The following is a 27,799-nucleotide window of genomic DNA, read 5'->3' as shown; positions in this document are numbered from 1 at the left end:
ACTAAAATAGCCTTTTATTGAACGTACAGTTTCCAGTTCATGTACTCGAGAGAGAAAAAGAACGGTAAAAAAAAAAGGGAAAAAAGAAATAAAAATAAACAAGTGCAGTCACTGGGAGAGTAGTGCTTAAGCGGATGGGGATTATGTTCAGTTTAGAAGATTTTGTTCAAAACATCCCACTGAAATAAATTCTAGAATATTACATTGAAGACCCATGTGACGATTGTAGGATCCATCCATGTGGATATTATAGGGGTTCTACTCTGTATTGTCTGGCAACAGGTCACTGCCCACTTGGTGACTCTATCACCAACGCGTGTGTACCGAGGTTCTGTTGCCCCAAATGAGGACATTGAATTCCCACCAGTCCCTGTGACCATCCTGAAGTTCCTACCAAACCTTGTAACCCTCCCGAAACACCCACTGTGTAGGCCTTTGTTGGCATAAATTCACCACATTTATGGATTGAACCACCAAACTAGATAGGCAAAATCTGAACTTTTGGCAAATTAGGCCACGCAAGCCTCTGTTGACCGGTACCATGTACAAGTCCTAATAATATCCGTCTTGTGTGGATCTATAATATGGTACCCATACTATACCATTATCTGCCTCTAACTGTTTATGGAGATATTCGTTTATGGTGGCTCATATAAGGCCACATAATATGGCACCATTAGAGATTGAGTGTCTCTTTAAGGTGGAAAGCTCATTGAAGAGGTTCTGTTACCAGGTTGTTGCCACTTTGAGAGTAGAATGATGTAGACACTCTGAGACACTGATTCCATTGATGTGGCTGCTTGTTGTAGCTTCGATAATCTCCTGGTGATAAAACTGATTTTCTTACTAGAGGACTAGTAAACCTGCTCCATATTCATGAGCTTTGTATAAATACGCCCTCACCACTGGCTGCTTCTTGCCCATGCACAGTGTTTATAGCCAATCAGTGATGTGGGCGTGGTTACGCATAGCTCAGCATTCAGAGCTCTACTAGATCTGCTGCAGAGAAAAGTGTGATTTTTATCAAAACTGCATCAAGCACCCCAGTAAGTGATACATCGCAGGAATTTGGGTCTCTGCCTCTACATCATGTCGAGTAGAAAAAAAAAAAAACCTGGCAACCAATTCCCTTTAACAGATTGATCCCACGCTTTTTGTGACCGTTCACCCAAAATCCACATGTAACATTGAAAGTGATGAAGTCGGCAATGGTCCAGAGTTTTCTCTTCCGAGCCAAAAGTGAGGTCACTCAAAAGTGAACTTTGCTAGATTTTAGGATCTGCAAAATCTCATCTTGATATCTGTAATGATTTATAGTTCTAATCTTGTGAAAATCGGCCACATTTAGAACCTGTTAGTTTTTTTTTTTTTTTTACATGCCGAACATTGAATACTCCGGCAACCAATTTGTAGGGCTCGTTGTACGTTGGTACTAGGTCTCTGAGCACTCCCTTCCAAAACTAATTTGTTCAAGTGGAGTTTGAGCACTGCAGCCCATCAGTAGCCTTTGATTGGCTACAGTGGTCACATGACAGAATAGTCATATGAGCACCTCGCTGACATCATCGGAATGATGCCGGCCCATGAGGTGCCTATATTCTGGTTTTTTTTTGTATTACATGGGTCACTCTTTTTTTTTATTTAAGGGCTTTTCCCTCTTTGAGTCTTAATTTAGGTTTTTCATGTTTGCAGCCCTCCATGATCATTTTTCATTCGTGCTTTTAAAATGGTCCTTCAGATGTTCTCTGTGTGTGTCCGCTCCGTGTATAACGCTGCGTCAAGGGCTTCCTGTGTGCACACAATAAAAACAAAATTAGTTTGCGCGGAACATCCTCGAAAAACAAAACAAAAACGTCAAAGTTAATTGGAAATATGGAATATCGGGAAGACCTTATCCTGAAAGTCATTGCATCCTTCTGACATTTTAATGTCCCATCAGTTGTATTACTAATAACTTTTATATTTTCTTATGAGATTATTTGTGCCTTTTTTCCCCACTGAGACTTGGTCACAAGTTCAGAGAAATCGCTCGACGCTCTTTGTCTATTCCACTTGTAGGAAATGCCATTAGATGACCTTGAAAATCTGACAGTGATTGCTCTCCGACAGGCAAACGTCCCAGTAATCATCAGCCATCACTGTTAACACCGTGCCGTTATTACATATAAACAGGGGGAGTGGAGTATTTTTTTTATTTTTTTTTTTTTTACTATACTATGAGCCTCCTGCACCTTGGATTTACTATATTTCCACCACTAATAAATGAGCCATTTATGAAAGTTGTGTATTGGTGACTTCAACATATTATTTGAGCACGCCGAAGACGCTCATTTAGCACCCGAGCATGCTCTGATAACACCTTAACCAGCACGTTCACTCATCACTATTGTGCATATACACTATACTCATGGCTATGCACTCAGAAATCCTTGAATAAACTGTATGGAGCACTTTTTGGGACCATTATACTGTACGAAGCAATATATATGGCCATTATACTCTATGGAGCAATTTTTGGGGCCATTATACTATGCTAGATGGTGGCCCGATTCTAACGCATCGGGTATTCTAGAATATGCATGTCCACGTAGTATATTGCCCAGTGACGTAGTATATTGCCCAGTGACGTAGTATATTGCCCAGTTACGTAGTATGTTGCCCAGCTACGTAGTATATTGCACAGCCACGTAGTATATTGCCCAGCCACGTAGTATATTGCCCAGCCACGTAGTATATTGCCCAGTAATGTAGTATATTCCCCAGCCACGTAGTATATTACCCAGCCACGTAGTATATTACCCAGCCACGTAGTATATTACCCAGCCACTTAGTATATTGCCCAGCCACGTAGTATATTGCACAGCCACATAGTATATTGCCCAACCACGTAGTATATTGCCCAGCCACGTAGTATATTGCCCAGCCACGTAGTATATTGCCCAGCCACGTAGTATATTGCCCAGTCACGTAGTATATTGCCCAGTCACGTAGTATATTACCCAGCCACGTAGTATATTGCCCAGCCACGTAGTATATTGCCCAGCCATGTAGTATATTGCCCAGCCACGTACTATATTGCCCAGCCACGTGGTATATTGCCCAGTCACGTGGTATATTGCCCAGCCACGTAGTATATTGCCCAGCCACGTAGTATATTGCCCAGTCACGTAGTATATTGCCCAGCTACGTAGTATATTGCACTACCATGTAGTATGTAGTATATTGGTCAGCGACGTAGTATATTGCCCAGTGACATAAAATAAAAAATAAACATATTAACCTTAGTCCTGGCTCCTGTGTACGGTGCACGCGGCAGCTTCCGGTCCCAGGGTTGGTACGACTATGAGCGCAGGACCTGTGATGACGTCGCGGTCACATGACCGTGATGACATGGTAGGTCTTTGTCCCATAGCATCTTTAGCACCGGAACCTGCCGGAGGACAGGACGCGACGTCGGAGGGTGAGAATAACGTTTTTTTTTTTTTTTAAATTATTATTATTTGTAACATTAGATCGTTTTACTATTGATGCTGCATACGCAGCATCAATAGTAAAAACTTGGTCACACAGGGTTAATAGTTGCATAACCGGAGTGCGTTACACCACGCTCTGGTAACGCTGGCATTAACCCTGTGTGAGCACTGACTGGATGACTGGAGGGGAGTATGGAGCGGGCACTGACTGCAGGGAGGAAAGAGCGGCCATATTGCCGCCGGACTGTGCCGGTCGCTGATTGGTCATGGCTGTTTTGCTGCGACCAATCAGCGACTTGGATTTTCATGGCAGACAGAGGCCGCGACCAATGAATATCTGTGACAGACAGGAGGACAGACACAGACGGAAGTGACCCTTAGACAATTATATAGTAGATGGAACAATATACAGTGGGTATGGAAAGTTTTCAGACCTCTTTACATTTTTCACTCTGTTTCATTGCAGCCATTTGGTAAATTCAAAAAAGTTCATTTTTCTTACTAATGTACACATCTTGACTAAAAAAAAGCAAAAACAAAGTAGAAATGTTTACAAATTTATTAAAAAAGAAACACTGAAATCTCACATGGTCAAGTATTCAGCCCCTTTGCTCAGTATTGAGTAGAAGCACCTTTTGGGCTAGTACAGCCATGAGTCTTCTTGGGAATGATGCAACAAGTTTTTCACCCCTGGATTTGGGGATCCTCTGCCATTCTTCCTTGCAGATCCTCTCCAGTTCCGTCAGGTTGGATGGTGAACATTGGTGGACGCCATTTTCAGGTCTCTCCAGAGATGCTCAGTTGGGTTTAGGTCAGGGCTCTGGCTGGGCCGGTCAAGAATGGTCACAGAGTTGTTCTGAAGCCGCTCCTTTGTTATTTTAGCTGTGTTCTTAGGGTCATTGTCTTGTTGGAAGATGACCTTTGGCCAAGTCTGATCTATAAATTAGAGTCTAGACCATAAACAGTTATATTTTGCATAATTTGAGTGTTAGTGCAGGCATACCCATATCCAAAGGATGCAAAATATAGCCGTTTATGGTCTAGATGCTCATTTTTTGGGTGCAGTCAGATGGCCATATAAATCTGACTGAGATTGGACGGCAATGCACAGACTGTCCGGCGGCTCTCCGAACCGGAGCATGACAGCTGAATAGAAATATATGAAGTTGTCACATTTAGGTCAGGAGACCCACCAAGCCAGTCTGTGCATTGCTGTCCAATCTGCTGTAGGTCTGATTTAGACAACGTCTGACTTCAGCCATACTGTCTGGGTCATCGTTTGCAACTTTCTTGGAGCTTGAGAGGCTTCAGAATTAAGGGGAGACCACCTGGGACTACCGGAGAGTTGGAAAGTCTCTGGGCACCATTAGGTTGACAGAACCTCCAAGGGAAAAACAGTGCCTCCTATTGTGCTTGGCGTCAGGATACCTAGTAATCAGACTAAGCCCTTGTATCCACATGCACGTTTTGGACAAAAGATGTAAAAAAAAATAATTAAAAAAAAAAATCAACCCAAACTGCGATAGTTGTAAATTTATTATTTTTTTTAGATGTTCTGTCTGTATCAACATCTAAAAGGTGCAAAAATATATCAGTTTCCTTTCCTAGGTACACCATATGGATATTTTCGAACATGAGCACGAATAGCCTAATGTTTGTTCTCCCCTAGTGACGGTCCATCCCATCGCCATCTGCAGACGTGGTGCGTGTACGGTCAGCACCTTTCATGAATGAGTTACAGCTGATACATGATGTTTTGACTGTATCTCCACTAATTACGATTTGCTCATCCACTTTTGGGAAATAAAGACCTTCAGCGACGTCAGTAAACCAATAATCTTTCTCCCCCGGTTACTTCACAGAACTGATGAACTGCAACATGGACATGAGTAAGACGATAGCTGAATTGCTCGAAAATTGGACCACGTTATCCGCACGAGTGGCTCCAGTAATAGATATTTGTTTCGAATCTGCCAGTCAAAAACAAAGCGGAAAAAGAAATCACTAACGTTGAGCAATGCACAGCGATCCCCCAACTTGCTGTTATTGTCAAGGAAATTTAATTGTGCACGTTAAGAGCCGTAAATTATTTGTTGCTGGGCAAAATGCGTGGCTGGTATTCAGAGCGTACAAAAGAAGTTTGTGCTGCTGATCTCTATGGAACGTTGACTTTTTCACCTTGGTAGAACATAGTCCGTAAAATGGTTTTCCTCCTCCTTGGTGGTTGTGTAGGGTTTTATGGTGCGGCTTTCTCAATGAACAATAAATGGAACTGGAACGGAACAAACACACTGGCACCCAAGAGGGGCATGACTTACAGGGTGAAATGAATTTCTGCTCTTTGCAGTGACTTGGGGGACCAATTTTGTTTCGAGTGATCAACTACTCTACAAATACTCTGCATGTGCACTTAAAGAGCTGTTTCGGGAATTCTCCCAACGGTAATAGTAATCCCAAATCCGTTCTTCCAAAATTGCTTCCACTGCCTCACAGTTCAAAGTACTTTTAATTACATCGCGATTCATCCTCATTCTCACTAGGTTATGAATCAAATGGTAAAGGAAAGAGGAGCGAGGTGGATGTCAGGGGCTGCCCCTGACCAAGGTTAATCCATGCGGTAAGTATGAAAAAAAAACCTTCCAATTTATCGCAACGCTTTTCAGAGTATAACCTACTCGAAAACGCGTTGCAATAATTTGGAAGGGGTTTTTTTTATACTTACCGCCTGGCAGTCACTTACTGCCACCTATGCAGCATCAATAGTAAAAACATCTAATGTTAAAAATAATAAAAAAGCAAAACACCTGCTATTCTCACCTTCCATCGTCCGCCGATGAGCGCGCGGCTGCCGCCAGCTTCCGTTCCCAGAGATGCATTGCGAAATTACCCAGAAGACTTAGCGGTCTTGCGAGACCGCTAAGTCATCTGGGGAATTTCGCAGTGCATCACTGGGAACGGAAGCTGGCGGCAGCAGCGCGGGCATCGGGACAGCTTCGCTGGACGCCGGTGGGTTAGTATGTAACTATATTTTTTATTTTTTTTAATAAGAATATGGTGCCCACACTGCTATATACTACGTGGGCTGTGTTATATACTATGTGGGCAGTGTTACATATTGCATGGGCTGTGTTATATACTGCGTGGGCTGTGTTATATACTGCGTGGGCTGTGTTATATACTGCGTGGGCTGTGTTATATACTGAGTGGGCTGTGTTATATACTGTGTGTCTGTTATATACTACATGGCTCCTATATACTACGTGGACTGTGCTATATACTATGTGGCTGCTATATACATACATATTCTAGAATACCCGATGCATTCGAATCAGGCCACCATCTAGTGAAATTATAATAGTCTAAAAGGGAAATCTCCTTTAAGTGTTTGGAGGACTACATTAGTCATATATTTTAGATCTCTGGTCTAAATCGATGTTAAAGTCTAAAATGGATCACAGCGCTTTTAATATTACCTTTATTAAGAATGTAATAGGCCGGCACAGCAGGAAGTCTGTAATAGCACTTCTTCAGCCAATAGTGCCAAAGCAGGAAGTGATGTCAGAGAAGGCGTGTCTTTTTTGGCAACTTCTGCTGCACATTCCAGTAACATGCAGCAGTAGTTTTTATTGTTCATGACCGCAGTTCTAAAGTATAAAAAAATAAAAATGTATAATATTATATATATATTTTCCTTAGTATCCTATATGACTACATTTAATTTATGCCGGAAAGTTGCCAAGAGTTTCACCCTGACGAGACTTTTCAGCTAACCAGGTAATAAATTAATTGCTGATTATTTCTACCGGTTTCCAAGACCTTCTGTACTATCCATCTTTAGATGAACATGAAGGTTAATACAACAGCACAAAATGATATATAATGATATATTTAGTCTATAATTAAAATGCAATGAATTGTTATATTAATAATTTCCGTTAATGGCTAAAATTACAGCGCCGTGGTGTCACTTCATCTCGCATGTTCCCAATTCATTTTTCCTTCCAACCTGGTGACTTTGCTGAAAGGAACAGGTCACATTGTACTTGTAGATTAGTTTCTGATGGAGAACGGTTAGTAAAAAAAAACAATTGGCATCACTTATGCAGTGTTTAAAGCAATAAGCTGGGTTTTGCAACAAATGGAATTTGCAGCAGAACTGTGAGTGCAGCTCTGAAGGAGTAAAACACTCAGCTTTCAAGCTGCGTAAAATAATTTGTGCAAATTTTATTATTTTGTTTGCAATCGAGACATTTTTGGAACCCAAAAAGGTTCTTTTACTAGCAAGAATTTTCTAGAATCTATCATTCTAGGTGACAGGGATGAGGTAGACCAGAGGTTGATGCAGAGAGAAGAGGGCCTCTGAGTAACAACAGAATATGGGACCTTTGCAGTCCAGTAGCTCATCATAGTGCACAATTCCACCTGCTTTGGAGGTGGTAATGGCCCCTCAACTCTTGAGTTCCCGTGAGGATGTTCAAGGGGTTTTCCGGAAATTTAGACTAGTTGTCCGTGAGTACGGAAACCTTCTAAAGTCAAGAAACAGCCATTAAATTCAATTTTAATCCCCACCATGCCTACACCCCTGCTCCGGTGTATCCCGCTGGTCCTGCAGTCATGGCATTGTAGTCAATCTCTAGGATTAGTGGCATGTACGGTATATGAGAGCGGATACCTGACTCTGGTGAACAGGATGGTGACCACCATAATGGCAGGCGGGATTCAACTACTAATGGCGACTTTTTAACACTCCATAAGGTATGTGCACACTGTGCTTTTTGCTGCAAATATTAAGTGTTGGCTGAAAAAAAATCTGCATAAAATACCGTACAGAATTAGCATTTTTTTTATACATTTAAACGTGTTTTTTCCTCAATCATTTTACAAAAAACCTGAAAGAATTGACATGCTGTAGATTAAAAAAAAAAAAAAATTGAACCTCAACAGATACCTATTACATGTGTATGAGATCCGTCAAGATTTATTGGAATCTGACTGAAAATGATTCCACTTATCCAATAGTAGAGACTGCAATGAACGACCTCCCTCCATATTAGCAGCGAGTCGGTTTAGGCCGATTACAGTTCCTAACTATTTTCTTTTGAAACCGTAATTCAGCGTCACGAGTAGAAATAAAAGCGGCCAGACATTTTTTATTTTTTTTCCAAATAAATATTTTGCATATTTTAATAACTCAGTTTCCTTAATAAATCTCAGGTATGTTTTATTCATTACAGTCTACGTTACCTACTTGTACTTTTGGCTCCAGATTGTTCACATTGCAGGTGCTTAGAACTCGAGGGCTTATTAATAGCAAACGGCATTTAAAATAAAAATAAAAAGTCGTATCCGAATCAGTTCAAAGCATGTTTACCGCTTTCACCTTTTCGAATAACATGTTTTCCTGTTAGTTGCTGGATTGTAGCAAATTTGTACTTATTAGAGAACCAGAACATGAAGAAAAGCGAACGTAAACTGGCCTCAGATGTTTTGATAAAATCCATAAAAATCCCATTTGATCACACAAGATCGTGATATTTTCTTAATTGAAAACAAACAAGTCAACTATTTATAATGGCGCCGTTGGTTTAGAGCTAAATTGACCATTGACCCACATATGAGAATCTCCATCTTCGTTGGAGCCGTAGAAAACTTCTACAGGGACCAAAAGGACCTTCATTGTTTGTAGTTAGATCTCTCCACCATACAATTCTGCTAAGGAATTCGAAGGCTTTTTGCTTGTACCTCCATCCAGTCTCCTATAGAAGATGAGCCGTAATGTTGCACTTTAGCTTGTTCTTGCCCTTGTTTTCTACAGTTCCTCTGAAGGACATGCATAAGTTTCCATGATTCAGTCGGAAATGGGACTCACCCAGCGGAACTCAAACTGGCAGTGCCGCCAGGAAAGGATCGGTGATAATCTCTAGGTGTAGGTCGAGTACATGTGTCCACTTTTTTTTTTTTTTGTTATGCTCCGAACCGAAAATGAAAAAAATCACCTAATGACAAATACCAATGGATCATTTAGGCTCCATTATTTTGTGGTTCATTAGGTCCAGTTATAGGGTTCCATCATTTTGCTAAAAAAAAAGCCCAAAAAAAACAAAACAGAACTGCATGTAATGGAATCGGTTATCGAAGCCTCCAATGTAGAGGATATAAGCCATCCTTGGATCAAGCAAACTACTATATACAGTTAGGTCATATATATTTGGACAGAGACAAACTGTAGATTTTGGCACTCCTAATATTGTAGCAATTTCTCGGATGGGTTTTTTTCTGTTTTTGCAGCTTAAGGATGGCTTGTTTCACCTGCATGGAGAGCTCCTTTGACCGCATGTTTACTTCACAGCAAAACCTTCCAAATGCAAACACCACACCTCAAATCAACTCCAGGCCTTTTATCTGCTTAATTGAGAATGACATAACGAAGGGATTGCCCACACCTGTCCATGAAATAGCCTTGGAGTCAATTGTCCAATTACTTTTGGTCCCTTTAAAAACAGGGTGGCACATGTTAAGGAGCTGAAACTCCTAAACCCTTCATCCAATTTTAATGTGGATACCCTCAAATGAAAGCTGAAAGTCTGTACTTCAACTGAATCTGAATCGTTTTGTTTAAAATTCATTGTGGTCATGTCTACAACCAAAATTTGAAAAATGGTTGTCTCTGCCCAAATATATATGGACCTAACTGTATCTGCTTCTTGAAGCCGTCTCATTTACGACTTGAGGAAAAGAATGCCAAAGTCGCACTAAAAATCTGTTATATATGGGAAAAAAGCTGGATTTATGGTGGCAAAATCTTGATCATATCAAAAACTGTGTCCTTTGGTCGACTGCAACAAAAAGACCCAAACAATTCCAATCATCAATAAAGAGTTGTTGGTCATCGAAAAATAGTGAACCATGACTAGACAACAATTTGAAAAAGTCAAGGGCTACTCCAAAATGTAACCTTTTTGTTATTCCAGTACACTGAGTATATAAGAAAGGTATACTTTTTGAGTCAAAGAATGATCCTTTCTGCAGACGCCATGTTCTTGGGAGCTTTGTTGACTTTCACCCTTTTTTATTATATATTTCTCCCCTTCCCAGATACCTCTTTTTTTGCTTGGTGCTTGCTTTAAATATTAGTAAGAATTAGTGCCTCTATTGATATTAATGCAATGTGACATCTTGGTTTCGATTTTGAAACCGTTTCAGTGGTGTAAGATGGTAAGTATCTTAACTTTGCCTATGATATGTCCACTTTACCGTGGTCGAGGGCCTTAGTCCTTGAGGCTGCACCTGCTGAAATCTTCTTTCACCCCCAAAAATTCCCTCACACTTTGTATGCCCATTGCCGTGGAACAATAAAAAGGTAACCTGTTTTCAAAGATTTTGTCATCTTTGACTCTTCTTACAGTAGCACATGATTTTTATTTTATTCTTTACTCCGTTTGAGTAGAGTTTGACTTTAGAGGTTTTCCAGACTTGGGGATTAAGTGATAACTGAAGACTTGTGAATACTCACAGCGTACGCTGTCAAGATTGTTCGGCGCCGTCGCTGGGAAACTGGTATTTTGTGTCCGTGCGATCATGTGCAGACTAGACGTGCACCGTTTCGCTCCATACAAATGAATTGAGTGAAGTCTAGTTGGAATGTGGTTAGAAATATGTGCATTATATTGCACATGACCGCCCGTTGCCAGCATGGATAATCCTGACAGCATGCACTGGGCGCACTGTGAGGATTCCCTAGCCTTCAGTCACATAGTGACTGCAGACTTTAACTCTAAGCATGAACAATCCCTTTAAGCGTAAATCTTTACTGTAAGTCCAATTATGTGTCAAGTCAGTATGCAGAGCGGTCATCTTCTCTGTTTATAGGCTTCAATTTTACAAAAATTTCTGCGGGGGAGGCGGTGGATTGTGATGAACTCTGATTTCAACTTTCTTCTCTGGTTTAACGAAACCTTGAAAGATGATTTTAACAAGAAATGAGAACATTACTTTCTTTAAAAAAAAAATAAAGAGAAAAGAAAAAAAGGACATAAGAGAAAAATAATACGTCACTTCAGCCACTTCAAGTGTTTCTAGCAGAGTGGAGAAAGTTTTTGAGTGCCGAGATACCGCAGCCCCCCGATGACTTCTTAGAGGAGTTGAAATCTTTTCAAGTCATTGAACTGATACGAATCTTAATGAACTGTTCTAAATCAACCAGCCACCAATCGTCCAGGGTTCTCCTATCCTATAAAATACTTCAATTTTCCCATCCATCACACCGATCAATAAAAATACAGGACAATTTTATTTTTTTTTCTCCCTGTTAACCGCCAAAGTACTCGCGAGAACATGTGAAATAGGTTAACGGTAATTTAAAAATAATGAAATGAGATTGTTCGCAAAGAAATTATTTAAACTGGCAAATTGACTGGTGCCCGCACCCTTGTTGCTGAAAATTCCATTTTTACAAGTCTCTATAGCAGCCATAAGGGATTTCGGATACGTAGCTGGAACGCACAGCGTCTGTAAATCGGTTTCACTTGCTGACGATTAAAATTAATGTCCCTTATAATTTTGTATTGTTCAAGGAAATCTCAAATACCGTTAGAGCCATAAGTATGCCAAGTATATATAAAAATAAAAAAAAAATTATAAAAAAAAAGTCTAGTGCCTTCTTATAAATGGGGGCAGGAGTCATGCTTAATTACGGTGAACTCTACATGATCCAATTTATTGTAGGAATTTATAGGTTTGGTTTTTTTTAAATCCGGGTTTGCTTTTACCGTCTTTTAAAAAGAAATCACAATCTAGAAATGAATGTTTAAATGAAACAATGAATACAGTCATCCTCACAGCTGGATAGTGTTGACCACTTTCTGTATAAAGTAGTCAGTCTTGTAGCAAACAGTAGTTAAGGAGTTTCCACGGCTAGGACAACCCCTTCTTGATCAAAATGTTTGGCCCCCATAAAATAATAAGGCTTATACTTGCCTCACGGGCCCGACGCCGTTCCCATGGTGGCGGCAGTCACTCTTCCTGGGGCTCACCTGTGGTGTTGACACATGACCCCAGCGCACAATCGGCATAAGCATCTCTGTCTCCACCTTTGGACAAATCAAACATGAAGAGGGAGTCTGGGCTGCAGCTGGTCTCAGAATTCTTCATGCTCAATTCGACACGAGGTGGCGACAGTGATGATGGCGCTGATTGGGCGCCGGCATCCTGTGTCACAACAACCACACAAGAGCTCCGAGAAGAGCGAGTGCCAACACCACGGGAACGGCGTCGGCACAGGAAGGGAATGTAAGCTTCATCATTTTATGGCGGCCAAGCGTGGGCTATGAGAAGAAGTTGTCCAAGTAGTGGACAACTTCTTTAATCTCTTCTCAATCAGTCTAATTTTTGTTTGATTTATGGTCTTTCTGAATCCCTGAACCTAAAACTAAAGGGTCAGGGCTTAGTGACACTTTTTTTCTTACTGCATACCTGGTAGAGGGGAGAGGCTTCTGCTGCAGCTAATTAACCTCTGTTGGTATTACAGTTCAGGAGATCAAACTTGGGGGTTATACAGTTTCGGAAAAATTTCAAATTTAGAAGCGATCTTATTACAATGTACAAATATATAAAGGGACAGTACAGAGAGCTTTCTAATCATGTGTTTACACTTAAGGCTTGAATAGAGCGTCTTCTGCATATGGAAGGTTGGTTGCTCCATCCTCATAGACGAGGATTCTTTACTATATCAGCCATGAAACTCCTTCTTAAGTCTCACTGTTCTTAAAGTAAGCAAGTTCAATAAGGATCTAGATGTTGTTCTTGACCAATTTAATATTACAGAGTATGGATTCTAGATTTCTGCGGAAGGGACATTAAAGAGCTTGTCCGGGCTTGGGGTATAAGTTTGCAATCACTCCATGTGACTCAAAGGGTGCACAGTTTACACTGGCAGGATTCTCCGATGTTGGCATTGGGAGCAAGCAGTCATGTGACACGAAGTATTCCATTTGCATACATCTGGCCACATTCCGACTAGACATGTCTAGTCGGCACATGACCTCTTATATGCAAATCGCATACTTGCATTCACGTGCCCTCCTGCTGCCGGTAATGGGTAATTTTGATATTGCACGCTATAAGGATTCACAAGTCACATAGAGTGACTGCAGATTCGTACCCCAAGCATGGAGAACCCCTTTAATGCCAGGATTTATTTTTTTCCACCTTGTTATATAGGGGTTTTCCCTTTCTCTGAATCCTCCTAGTAGAATTATAGGTTGCCTTTGATGAACCTGTTTTGTTTTTATTTTCTTTCAACTTTTGGACCTATATATTACAAAACTTTTAAGTCAACGAATCATTTTCTTCGAAAGGTCTAATTACTCTTTTGAATTTATCATAATTTCGATTTACTAATATGCGGACCCCAATAGTCTTGGTGCATCTGACTGGCTAATTCTTCTATAACCTTGCACTTGTGAATATTTATTGGGCTGGGGTACTTCGGGCTGTTGTGACAGTAATTGAGACTTTATCACTTTGCCTTCTCTTTGGATTATGTTGGATTATAGCGTTGTTTTACTTACCGGTTATATTGAAACCTGTTGTGAAGACTGGTGATATGCTAATATTTTATAAGCTTATATACATAAAATCAATTATTTCAGAGCGTTGACATCTAGCCCATGCTCGCCTTGACTGGAAAGCCAAACAAATCAATTCATTTCGAAGCCGCTCGGCATTCACCACTGCAAGCTGTCGTGTTACCATTCGCAACTGGCACCTTCCCATGTGAAATCATAATTTTCCACCGATTTCCAGCTATGGACCCATACGCTCTGTTTATTAAAAATGAATTAATCTGGGCTGTCAAGGGACTAGAGCTCCCTAACGGGACTCATTGAGAGCTAAAGACTTTAGTCATAGATCTGATTAGAAATGAAAAGCATTCTCAATCTTTCAGCTTTCGCATTCACCCTGTATGTACATGAGGACACACAGATGATTTCATTGGAAAAAGCCAAGCCTGTCCAAAATTGTCATTTTATTTCATAATGTACTGGAGAAGAACACTTGTTTAACAAGTCATCAAAAAATTGAAGCGCTTCTGAAAAATTTGTGGTTTTAAAGGGGGCATCTAGTTTGGAAAATCCATTTTCTAAGGTCCTTTTTTTAGGAAATTCTGAGTTGAAGTATGTGCACACAATATCTTTTTCAGGAGAAGAATGATGTCACCTGAAGCAGCACAGCGAAACCGTCACGAGAAGATCAACGTAGTATACAGCAATGTAAACATGACTTTCTACTTCTTTTAACTGTTTCAGAAAGCTGAAAGAAGCAGCTTGCTCATCCTTAAGGAAGCAGCTTGCTCATCCTTAAGGAAGCAGCTTGCTCATCCTTAAGGAAGCAGCTTGCTCATCCTTAAGGAAGCTTCCATTTGGAAGCCGCTCGCAAAGACACTTTCAGAAAGAGACCGCTGGTGTTTTCCTAGCGCAGTTTCACCTAGACAAACTTGGCAGCAAAAAAAACATAAAGCCTAAGAACTTCTTTGCATTTCATTAAGTGCTAATTAACGTCTTGTATTGTTATGCGCCTCCATTTATTGTATTACACCTCTGCAATGATGAGTTATACAGACATAGCATAGCTGATTTGACATTAAGGAGTTGATTTTAAACAAGTTTAGTCTTGTTAAAATCTGATCTAACTGGGATCATGAGTAAATAAACTAGATAAATGGTTTGATTGTGTTGATTTTTGGGGTTAGAACTCACTGGTGTGCTGGGCCAGATGTTTGGGAAATTGTAAAGTTGTGCCAAAAGGGTCCCAATTTGTATGGAGAGTATTTGGTCTCACTATATACAATTAATCAGGATGAGAACAAAGGGTCTGATTTTTATTTTATCTTGAACAGTGCCACTTTTGTGTATGTGCCATGTCTGGTATTGCAGTTCATCCTCGCCAGTGGATACAAGTCTGTGTGGATAAGCCAGTGGTTTGCCCATTGAATTCTGTTAACATAAGGTATTTAAAACCTAAAATCTCTTTACTCTTCTGATCACATCCTGTGGATCAGTGGAAGTCCGGATCCCGAGACCCCAACCGATCTCTCAAACTGCTTTGGAGCAGTTTTGTTTAGTTTTTTTTGCACAAAATCCTCATCAAATAAAAATTCTGCCACACCTTTAGAACTCTGCAATGTGCCATCATTCTGTTAATTCTTCCTGGAAATGTATAAATTAACTGGGTTGTCCGAGGCTTTAACATTGATGGCCTATCCTAATGATTGGTCATCAATGTCTGATTGGTGGAGATGCAACCCCCAGCACCATCTACGATCAGCTCTTCCTGGTGTCGCTGGTGGGCGGAACTGCTCAGTTACGGAGCTGCAGAGCTCCATTGATGGAATAATGGCCACGGTTGGGTACTACAAATGCACCCCCTATTGGTGTGAATGGGATAAGGATGTGCAGTACCCGGCTGTGGCCACTATTCCGTCAACGGAGCTGGTGCTGTGCATCTAACAGAGCAGGGCCGCCACTGATCATCGGGGTGCTGGGTAACGCACCCCCACCGATCAGATATCCTAAGGCTAGGCCATCACTCCCAGACTGCCCCTTTAATTGAAAACTCGGTGTTGCCATTCAATAGGTTGTGTCCTTCCACCCTCTCACACTGATTGGACGACTTCAGATTGTAAGGGTTCGCCGCCAATTGATAAAGGGAATGGTAATAACCAGTTTTTAATTTAGGCACGCATTTCCAGGAGGTGCAACGGACGAATAGCGCAATGGAAAGTTCTAAATAAATAAATAAATAAAAACAAAAAAAAGATGCTATATATGAAATAAAAGTATCTCCTAAATCAGATTTATCCGGAGAAACGTTGGCTTTTTGTTGTTGTTACATGTCCACGGTTGGGACCAGTAGGAAAGTTTTTTGCGCGGTACAGTCAGATTGCTTTTATTGGTGTTTTTTTGCAGCCAAAGCGATTAGTGTTCAGAGCAGACACTTCCTTTAATGTGAAATATAATCATCTTTATAAATGCAATCTTGCAGCAAAGGAAATCAATGGCTTCTCAGATAAGCCGCTATGCTAAACCTGTTTGTTTTTTTAATGCATCTCAGTTTTCTTGATTCCGAGCTTCGTTAATATTCTGAAGGTAAAAGTTTCCCGAGCTGTAATCTCGAGAGAAGACAACCATGACATCTGGTTCACACCTGTGGTTTCGCGGAGAGAGGAGATCCGCTCCATGTTTAATTCAAGGCTGTGAAAGGTGCATGGAATTACATTTTCTCAGGTCTCCTGGATTCCACGTACATTCCTACAAGTCCGACCTGTCCTCTCCGCTCCCTCTTCTCTCCGATACTCAACTTTTTTTCTGTATTTTTTTTTTTCCTCTTCTTGACAACCTCTGATTTAATTGCAAGAAATGACGGTGTAACTGATATACAGTAATGGGAACTGATGTTTTTGCATGATTTATTTTTTCTCTAGCAGCCTTGAATACCTTGTTCTTATTTCCTTTCCGCATCTGATTGCGGAAGATTGGCCCTTTTGATTAAATAAAAATGTAGCACGGCGATATATTACTTTATAATGCGCTGACTTGTGACATCTACATTTGTGGATCCTTGAAATACTAAGAATTCTTCCAGGAGTGATCTCAGGATAAGTACCCTTAACCTCTAAAAGCATATGGGCATCAACCCTGGGGCTCCAATGATAAGACTTCCATACATTTGATAGACCACCATATTTTTCATTAGCTACCACGTAATGATATGACAAAAAATGGCTTTCCTCTGCGATTAACCTCTTGGGGTCAAGAGAGTAAGAACCCAAGGTTAGATCCAATTCAAGGATTTTTTTATTTTTTTAGTATGGTGCATACTAGAGTTGAGAGAAAATATTTCCATGACGCTTGTCCACTAGCAATATTGGTTGTCTGTGGCTGCCGATTCAAGAGCCCGGAGATCCACCTCCTACCTTCCGACATCTGTAGTGCCTTTTCTGATTAGTAGGCTCATCCCAACGTTAATCTTTCAGCCTTACTTTCCACCATGCCTAATAATCAGAATAGTAGGAGGTGTTTGACAGTGCTCTTGTCTAGCAGCTATGTTGGTAATATATGGCTGCTGGCTGCTTTTTTTTGCGTGTGCACCCTTTTTTGAGTGTGCACCCTTTTTTGAGTGTGCGCCCTTTTTTGAGTTTGCGCCCTTTTTTGCGTGTGCGCCCTTTTTTGCGTGTGCGCCCTTTTTTGCGTGTGCGCCCTTTTTTGCGTGTGCGCCCTTTTTTGCGTGTGCGCACCCTTTTTTGCGTGTTCGCACCCTTTTTTGCGTGTGCGCACCCTTTTTTGCGTGTGCGCCCTTTTTTGCGTGTGCGCCCTTTTTTGCGTGTGCGCCCTTTTTTGCGTGTGCGCCCTTTTTTGCGTGTGCGCCCTTTTTTGCGTGTGCGCCCTTTTTTGCGTGTGCGCCCTTTTTTGCGTGTGCGCACCCTTTTTTGCGTGTGCGCGCCCTTTTTTGCGTGTGCGCGCCCTTTTTTGCGTGTGCGCCCTTTTTTGCGTGCGCCTTTTTTGCGTGTGCGCACCCTTTTTTGCGTGTGCGCCCTTTTTTGCGTGTGCGCCCTTTTTGCGTGTGCGCCCTTTTTTGCGTGTGCGCACCCTTTTTTGCGTGTGCGCCCTTTTTTGCGTGTGCGCACCCTTTTTTGCGTGTGCGCACCCTTTTTTGCGTGTGCACCCTTTTTTGCGTGTGCGCACCCTTTTTTGCGTGTGCGCACCCTTTTTTGCGTGTGCGCACCCTTTTTTGCGTGTGCGCCTTTTTTGCGTGTGCGCACCCTTTTTTGCGTGTGCGCACCCTTTTTTGCGTGTGCGCACCCTTTTTTGCGTGTGCCTTTTTTGCGTGTGCGCACCCTTTTTTGCGTGTGCGCACCCTTTTTTGCGTGTGCGCACCCTTTTTTGCGTGTGCGCCCTTTTTTGCGTGTGCGCACCCTTTTTTGCGTGTGCGCACCCTTTTTTGCGTGTGCGCACCCTTTTTTGCGTGTGCGCACCCTTTTTTGCGTGTGCGCACCCTTTTTTGCGTGTGCGCACCCTTTTTTGCGTGTGGGCGTGTCCTTTTGTGTGGGCGTGTCCTTTTTGCGTGTGCCCTTTTTTGCGTGTGCGCACCCTTTTTTGCGTGTGCGCCCTTTTTTGCGTGTGCGCACCCTTTTTTGCGTGTGCGCACCCTTTTTTGCGTGTGCACCCTTTTTTGCGTGTGCGCCTTTTTTGCGTGTGCGCACCCTTTTTTGCGTGTGCGCACCCTTTTTTGCGTGTGCGCACCCTTTTTTGCGTGTGCCCTTTTTTGCGTGTGCGCACCCTTTTTTGCGTGTGCGCACCCTTTTTTGCGTGTGCGCACCCTTTTTTGCGTGTGCGCCCTTTTTTGCGTGTGCGCACCCTTTTTTGCGTGTGCGCACCCTTTTTTGCGTGTGCGCACCCTTTTTTGCGTGTGCACCCTTTTTTGCGTGTGCGCCTTTTTTGCGTGTGCGCCCTTTTTTGCGTGTGCGCACCCTTTTTTGCGTGTGCGCCCTTTTTTGCGTGTGCGCACCCTTTTTTGCGTGTGCGCACCCTTTTTTGCGTGTGGGCGTGTCCTTTTGTGTGGGCGTGTCCTTTTTGCGTGTGCCCTTTTTCTTTTTTTTTTTTCTTACATTGTCAGTACAGCCCTTTGGATACATTGGGCAATGGCCCAGGAGCATTCCTGGTACATATATAATAATAATGATAATAATAATAATAATAATAATAATAATAATAATAAAAAAATCAAGAAAACGGACTCATTAGCACTCAGGCGGCCATTTTTACTTTCCAAAGATTTTCCACTGACCACTGTAACAGAGTGACCCATCCATTGCATGACATAGGGACATCAATGTATGGATCGTGTTAGGATCGGTGAGCAAGGGGTAAATGTTAAGAATGTTTCCCCCCCATTCATCGACCAATCTTGTATTGAAGTCTTTGTTAATACATAGTTATAATGTGATCTGTTAGCCGTGTATTTAATACTTTGCTACGAGCCTCCAAATGACTTACCATCTTTAAATAGAAGACTAATAAATGGGAATAATGGACTCCGGAGTGAGTGAAATAATCGCCCGGCGGTTTCTTGTAGCTCGGAGCCGGGCGGTGTGTTTGGAATGATTTAGAAGGTGCTGTTTATGTTGGAGTGTAGCAATCCGTGTTGTCTTGGAAATTCTATTAAATTTATACTTCCATTTATCCAAAATGATTTTCCAGACTTCATTTCATGGTAAATCATATGGCTGTTAGCCCCAGAACAAAGCAATTTCTGAGCTTCTATACTCTAAGCCTTAGCGGTCAGCCGGCTATTTTCATACAATAATAGATACAGAACAGGGTAATAATACTCTGTTAAACAAACCTCGACCTCTATAATGTTCTCATAGTCCGTTCTTCTGGAGGTCTAAATGAAGGTGACATGCTACATGTGGGCTGTTTACAAATAGGACCCGTATGGCGGATCAGGAATTATCTTCTGATGTGTTTTATGTGCTCGTGTGTGTGTGACATATTCCATATACTGTGTGTGTATATCTATATATATAATTGTCAAAGGTCCACTTCCGTCTGTTTGTCTGTCTGTAACAGAAATCCCGCGTCGCTGATTGGTTGCTGCCTATGCAGCATCAATAGTAAAAACATAATGTTAAAAATAATAATAAAATAAAAAAATAATTTATGTTCTCACCTTCCGGCGTCCGCGGCAGGCTTTCCCGATCCTCGCGACGCTCCGGTCCCAAGAATGCATTGCGGCAACGACACGTGATGACGTAGCGGTCTCGCGAGACCGCTACTTGATCACGGGTTATTGCCGCAAGGTATTACTGGGATCGGAGCATCGCTAAAGACCTGGGCTGGATCCGGGGGCTGCCGGAAGGTGAGTATAGAACTATTTTTTATTTTAATTCTTTTTCTAACAGAGATATGGTGCCCACATTGCTATATACTATGTGGCCTGTGTTATATAGTACGTGGGCTAATACATACTGTGTGGGCTGTTATATACTGCGTGGGCTGTGTTATATACTACGTCGCTGTGCTCTACACTACGTGAGCTGTGCTGTATGCTACATGACTGTGCTATATACTTCTTGGCTTTGTTATATACTTTGTGGCTGTGTTATATACTACGTGGGCTGTGCTATATACTACGTGGGCTGTGTTATATACTGCGTGGGCTGTGTTATATACTGTGTGGGCTGTGTTATATACTGTGTGGGCTGTTCTATATACTACATGGGCTGTGTTATATACTGCGTGAGCTGTGCTATATACTACGTGGGTTGTGTTATATATTACGTGGGCTGCGTTATATGCTGCGTGGGCTGTGTTATATGCTTCGTGGGCTGTGAGACTCTTTCGCCCATGGCCCTCAAAAAGCTGGAGCTGGACCTGGCTTCACTGATTGGTCGTGCCCAGTCGGCCACGAACAATCAGCGACAGATGCAGTCCGGCAGCGAATTGGCGTGAGATTTGAATTGAACGACGCTTCGCTGATTGGTCACGCTCGGCCGAATCCTGTGTATTCATAGTATTATTCTGAAGTCTTCATAAAGAAACTACATACATATTCTAGAATACCCGATGCGTTAGAATTGGGCCACCATCTAGCATATAGTACTGTATGTGTATGTATATATATATAGTGTATAGACTGTATATGTATAAAGAGAATGCCAAGAGTGTGCAAAGCAGTCATCAAAGCAAAAGGTGGCTACTTTGAAGAACCTAGAATATTAGACATAATTTCAGTTGTTTCACACTTTTTTGTTAAGTATATAATTCCACATGTGTTAATTCAGTTTTGATGCCCTCAGTGTGAATGTACAATTCTCATAGCCATGAAAATACAGAAAACTCTTTAAGTGAGAAGGTGTATCCAAACTTTTGCTCTGTACCGTGTGTATATATATATATTTGTGTGTGTGTGTGTGTATATATATATATATATATATATATATATATATATATATATATATATATATATATATATATATATGTGTATATATATGTGTATATATGTGTATATATATATATATGTGTATATATATGTGTATATGTATATATATGTATATATGTATATGTATATATATATATATATATATATATATATATATATATATATATATATATATATATATACATATATATATATATGTATATACATACATACATACATACACATATACTGTGCGACAACAATGGAGTTGATATCACCATCCATTCCCATTTTATTTAGGTGGATCCATATACATGGCCCACCCTGTATGCATATGCAGTGTATACACACTATTATTTTATGCACTTCCAGTCACATATACAGTGTATAAACATAAAATACCTAAGGTATACACCGTTCCATTCACACATTTAGATACGTATACGTATGAAAAAAATAAATAATAAATAGTGGTGCTATTCTCACCCTCCGGCGTCTACTGATGCGCGGAAAATGTCAATATAATGTCATTATATGTTAGTGCGAGACGGCTAAGTCATCTAGGTAATTTTGCAATGTATCTCTGGGAACGGAAGCTGGCGGCCGCCTCGCCGCCTGCGCGCATCGGACGACTGAGGGGGAGTATATAACTATTTTTTATTTTAATTCTTTTTTTAACAAACATATGGTGGCTGCTATATGCTAAGTGGCTGTCTGTGTTATATACTATGTGGCTGCTACATACTATGTGGCTGCTACATACTATGTGGCTGCCATATACAAAGTGGCTGCGCTGTGTACTAAGTGGCTGCGCTGTGTACTAAGTGGCTGCGCTGTGTACGAAGTGGCTGCGCTGTGTACGAAGTGGCTGCGCTGTGTACGAAGTGGCTGCGCTGTGTACGAAGTGGCTGCGCTGTGTACGAAGTGGCTGCGCTGTGTACGAAGTGGCTGCGCTGTGTACGAAGTGGCTGCGCTGTGTACGAAGTGGCTGCGCTGTGTACGAAGTGGCTGCGCTGTGTACGAAGTGGCTGCGCTGTGTACGAAGTGGCTGCGCTGTGTACGAAGTGGCTGCGCTGTGTACGAAGTGGCTGCGCTGTGTACGAAGTGGCTGCGCTGTGTACGAAGTGGCTGCGCTGTGTACGAAGTGGCTGCGCTGTGTACGAAGTGGCTGCGCTGTGTACGAAGTGGCTGCGCTGTGTACGAAGTGGCTGCGCTGTGTACTAAGTGGCTGCGCTGTGTACTAAGTGGCTGCGCTGTGTACTAAGTGGCTGCGCTGTGTACTAAGTGGCTGCGCTGTGTACTAAGTGGCTGCGCTGTGTACTAAGTGGCTGCGCTGTGTACTAAGTGGCTGCGCTGTGTACTAAGTGGCTGCGCTGTGTACTAAGTGGCTGCGCTGTGTACTAAGTGGCTGCGCTGCGCTGTGTACTAAGTGGCTGCGCTGTGTACTAAGTGGCTGCGCTGTATACTACCTGTTTTTTCCTGTCCTGAGATACAGCCCCCTCTTGTAGTCTTTTTCTACCTAGTGGGTGTGGATCCAAGCATACGCCCTACAGGGAGAAGTTGACCACACCTAGTTGGCTGGAAAAGACTAGATTAACGTACAAGGAAGAGGAGGCTGCATCTCAGGAATGGAGAGGCGCAGGAACAAAAAAAAAAAAAACGCTCCGGGTTCAGGAGAGCAGGAATTAAACCAAGATAAAAGTGACAGGTCCTCTTTTAAGAGTTCTATACCTTTGGCCTGGTACCTACCGGTACACCACATCACCATATATTTATGCCATGGTATTAAATTAGGGAAGCATTAACATTGTCTCTTTTTATCACCAAATCTAGATCATCAGCAACCGCGGCGTCATATTTTGACCTTGCACTAAAGGTCCTTTCCATCATCTAATGACGACGGGGCTGGAAGGTGTTATAGGAATGAATGACTTTGTATACAGTTATAAATAAAAGACTTCCCCACCACTGGCTGCATTAAGTAAAATGGAATCTCGAAGATGCGATAATATATCTTTTTTTTTTTTTTTCACCCTCTGCAGAGTAAATAGTTGGCTGCTCCATGCGCTCTGTCAGACACCTCATTTTTGTTAATAAATGATGTCCTTAAACTGTGACAAATTATGCGCGGTTGTATATTGAACTGTTGGATTTGTACTCTTCGCTGTGTGAGATGGATAAATCAAAATGCATTAGCCACTTCCTATGATTCCAATGCGTCGTGCGGGTTTATTTTATTTGCTTCATTTTGCCATCTGGGATTGGATCATGTGTTTTATTTGTTCATTTTGATCGGCTGTTTGTCTTGCCGGGGAAGATAAGTGGAGGGGTTGTCTGGTTGGGAGGGACACACTTGTAGAATTTGGGTGGATGCTGACTTTGGAAAGACATTTCATTAATGGTAAAATAAGTAATTATTCTTAAGAATGTAAAATATAAAAAAATAGTGCTTTTAGTTCTTAAACCTCGATGATGTCTCGAATTGAGGACTGCTCTTGGAAGGAAGCTCAACTTCTGCTCTTGCTATGACAGAGTATCCCAACCATCCTTCTGTCGAGGCTGTCAGGGTCAGTTTTTTGGCAAAAAGACCCCCTTTTCCATCACATCTTCGGCTTCCATTATTAGCTAAGCCAACCCCTGCATGACAGACAGCCTCCTTGGCACCAGAACAGCGAAATAGAGCTCCTGGGGTCTGGAGAAGACCACAGACCTTACGACATTTAATGATATGGTTGTTAAGTTTCCCTTACCTAAACCAGTGGTAAATCTGGTCCTTTGTTGCATCTAGACCTGTAGGGTCTTCACTTTGGCTCCTGTCTTCATGGATGCCTCTAGCATTTACTAGGTCCCACGACATCATGGCTTAACAGGACCTAACAACTGCAAGAAGAACCCTGGATGAGATGGTTGTCTTAGCTAACGATATAAGTACGGGGGTTGACATGTTTGAAGAGCGAATTGAGCAAAAAGATTTGCACTGCACTTGTCCGGTATCTAGCCCAGTGATCCGCGGCTGCTACAACAGGGCAATCTTGCACAATATCATAACATCGCAGGTCCTAGTAAGAGACCAAGAGACACCCAAAATACTAATTGCAGAAATGAAGACTGCCGTGGTCTAGCTGCCTCTCTCTTATCTGCTCATTCGAGTACGACTGTTATTCTATGGATCATCGCTTGAAGGCAGTTAATTTTTTTCAGTTCACCAATGGTCATTCCCATGCCGCTCTTGATGGTGTCAATCCAACAGATTCTTCGACCATGTCATCTTTTTCAGCCACCGACCGATTCAAGCATGAAGTCTTTTTCCAATAACTGACTCTGAATAATATGACCAAAATAAGCAAATTTTTGTTTGGTTGTCTTATCTTCCAGTGAATGTTTTGGCTTGATTTGGTCCAAGACGTCCCCGTTGGGGATTCTCGCTGTCCATGGGACTGTAGACGTCTCTTCCAGCACCAAAGTTCAAATGCAGACATTTTCTTCTGCTCAGCCACCTAGTGTCCAAGTCTGGCATCCGTATGTTTCTATTGGGAAGACAATTGCATTGCTTTCACCGATAGACAATTGTGTTGTCTTCCCAATAGTATTGTCTAGCTGCCAGAAGGAACTGAATTTGGACATCAAACCGGGAAGTTCTAATCTTTTTTTTTTTTTTTCAAACTAGATGGGGAGAGCTTTATTAGTTGGAATTACTAAATATATCTAATGGCTCTACTTCAACACCTACAGCGAGTCAGTGGCGTAACTTAAATTTCATGGACCGCATTGCAAAATTTCAAAACGGCCCCCCAGTATCACAGGTCTTTAATTGTAACAATGTTTTTATATGTACCAAAGAGATCTTTTGCACCCCCTAATCTCCAAGGATATTGGGCCCGGGTTTGCACCCCCCGCACCTATTATACTCCTGGAGAGCGTCCTCCCCACTCCTCCCTGTGTGTCAATCAAGAGTTCATTAGCTAAGCCAGCCCCTTTATCTGTATTTGCTTCACTTGTGATGTTGAAAGAGGCTGGTTTTGCTAACAAACTTGGCTTAACAGCCAACCTTCTTTTTATCACACCAACAATACAACAACTACAATTCTGTGTTGAAGCAAAGGTGGAAGTGAAGGCCTTTCGAAAGGCTCAGGATATCGGTGGAGCTTTAAAAAAACAAAAAAAAGTGTATTAGTTCTATTAATTCTATTTTTAAAGGGAATCTGTATCTGTCAGGCTAAAATTGAGCCTTTTGTTGTCAACCTCAGAAGGTTTTTAATGATGTATGATCAAATGATTGACATCTTGTATTCTGAGCTGCCAAACAAGACTTTGGAATTTCTATGAAACTGTTATTAAATGATTTTAAATTTTTTTTATTTACAGATGCAAATTTATTCCTACAATCCTGATGACTTTGACAGCTTTGGGGCAGCGATATTGGATAAGCGGTTGATTGCAGCCATGTCTGTCTTCTTTCAGGTAAGTTTCTATCCCCGTTACTATTTCCATCACCTGTGCGATACTGAAGACATCCTGAAAACTTGATTTGTTGGTGGCTCTTGAAGACACGAGTTGGGTAGCACTGGTTGATTCCATATCGATGACCTTTTTTATTGGATTCCTGGCATTTCTGTGGTCAGTTTGATCCCGATATGATCTCATTGGCCTATAAAAGGATGATTCTTGCTATTAAAAATTGTAAATAAACTAAAAAGTATTTTGGTAATGGGCCTGGCTTTTATCGGGTTCTCATGTCTCAATCGGTCGTAGTGTTTAATTGCAGACACCACCAGGAGGAGCTTATTGCAAAGAGTTTGCATAGTAACCATTGTTTTAAAGGGAACCTGTCATCCTCAAAATTGAAAGTGCGCTAAGCCCACCGGCATCAGAGGCTTATATACAGCATTCTGTAATGCTGTAGATAAGCCCCCGATGTAACCTGAAAGATGAGAAAAAGAGGTTAGATTATACTCACCCCAGGGCCATTCCCGCTGCGTCGCGGTCCGGGGCCTCCCATCTTCTTACGATGACGGCCCGGCGCCTGCGCACTGCAGTACTTTGCCATGCCCTCAACAGAGCAGACAAAGTACGCCTGCGCTGGAGCCGCAGCGTGAAGACAAGAAGAATACATCCTCGTAAGAAGATGGCAGCCCCCGGACCGCGACGCCCATAGGATCGGACCGCCGGTAAGTATAATCTAATTTCTTATCTTTCAGGATACGTCGAGGGCTTATCTACAGCATTACAGAATGCTGTAGATAAGCCCCTGATGCCGGTGGGCTTAGCTCACCTTCCATTTTGGGGGTGACAGGTTCCCTTTAAAGTGGACTTGTCATTAGGCCAAAAGTTGGCGAGTTTAGCTCTTATTGTATTTCTGTTGTTCCCCTGAGTATTTTCTTTAACAAAAAAACAAAATCAAAATACACAATTTCCAGAAACATGGCAGTTTAAAGAAAATTGGATAATAGTAATAGGAGAGGGTGGGCAAAAAGAAATATTGATAGCAAAAACTGTTCAGTATTGACCCTTTGATAGGTGCTCTTTAAATAGTAGCTGAATAAGTCTGCATATAGTCAGCTCCCCCTAGTGGTGGTGGCAGGCAACAAAAGTTTTGACCTTTTTTATGGTGTAAAAGAGTTTGGACATCGTACCCCTGTACAGTTTTGTTACAAGACATATTTGCATTGATTTTAATTAAACACAAAAAAGTATAGATTTGGCGGAGCTCTCGCTCAGACCCATACAATGTTTTTTGTTGTGCTGTCATTTTTTTTTTGTTTTCTTTGTTTACTTGAGCATCATATTATGGCGTTGCCTTTTCAATGGGCTTGGTTTATATAAAAGGGAATGGCTATAAATATTCAGACCCTTGAGTATCACTCCAGACCAGTATCCTGCATTAACTTCAAACCCTCTCAATGTAATGAGACGAAAGAATAGACCCCAAAATTAATCAGACCCCAGATTTGGCCCCCCTATGTTAATTTTAGAACCCAACAGGCGACTCCTAAATAAGTCCAGAACTCCATCATTCGTGTACCGTCCTTCACAATCATGTCTTTTATCAACACGTGAATGCGGTATTTGTTGGGCGTGTTGAGACATCATTGCTGAAACCCAAAGAACAGAGATCAACCCGTAGACCAGGGAAGCCGAACACGACACTGGCAGAAGGTTGTTAAACTGACCTTATAGATTTTTGACTTTTAGAATCTGCAGCTGCCATAGTTTGCAACAACATAGTACAGGTTTGTCTGTAAAGCTAATCTCCCCTAGTGTTGGCTGTATGGGATTTGAAGCTATATATTTTTTACAAAAAAAAAAAGTAGATCCAACTCAGAAAAAAAAAATTTAAAGAATTTAAT

The 27,799-nt window shown here is 41.7% G+C and overlaps 1 protein-coding gene across 2 annotated transcripts in view; it reads left to right on the top strand.

Moving 5' to 3' along the window:
- PTPRG (protein tyrosine phosphatase receptor type G) overlaps positions 1-27,799 on the top strand; it is a 572,884-nt gene that overhangs the window by 297,904 nt on the left and 247,181 nt on the right. For both annotated transcript variants that reach the window (XM_069736625.1, XM_069736626.1), the window contains exon 5: positions 25,818-25,913. In XM_069736625.1, coding sequence (XP_069592726.1) covers positions 25,818-25,913 — 96 coding nt within the window. The remainder of the gene's footprint in view (positions 1-25,817; positions 25,914-27,799) is intronic.

Source organism: Ranitomeya imitator, chromosome 8, assembly GCF_032444005.1.
Source record: "Ranitomeya imitator isolate aRanImi1 chromosome 8, aRanImi1.pri, whole genome shotgun sequence".
Classification (NCBI taxonomy): Eukaryota; Metazoa; Chordata; class Amphibia; order Anura; family Dendrobatidae; genus Ranitomeya; species Ranitomeya imitator.
Note: the sequence above shows the minus strand (reverse complement) of the source record. Positions and strands in the feature narration are given on the sequence as shown.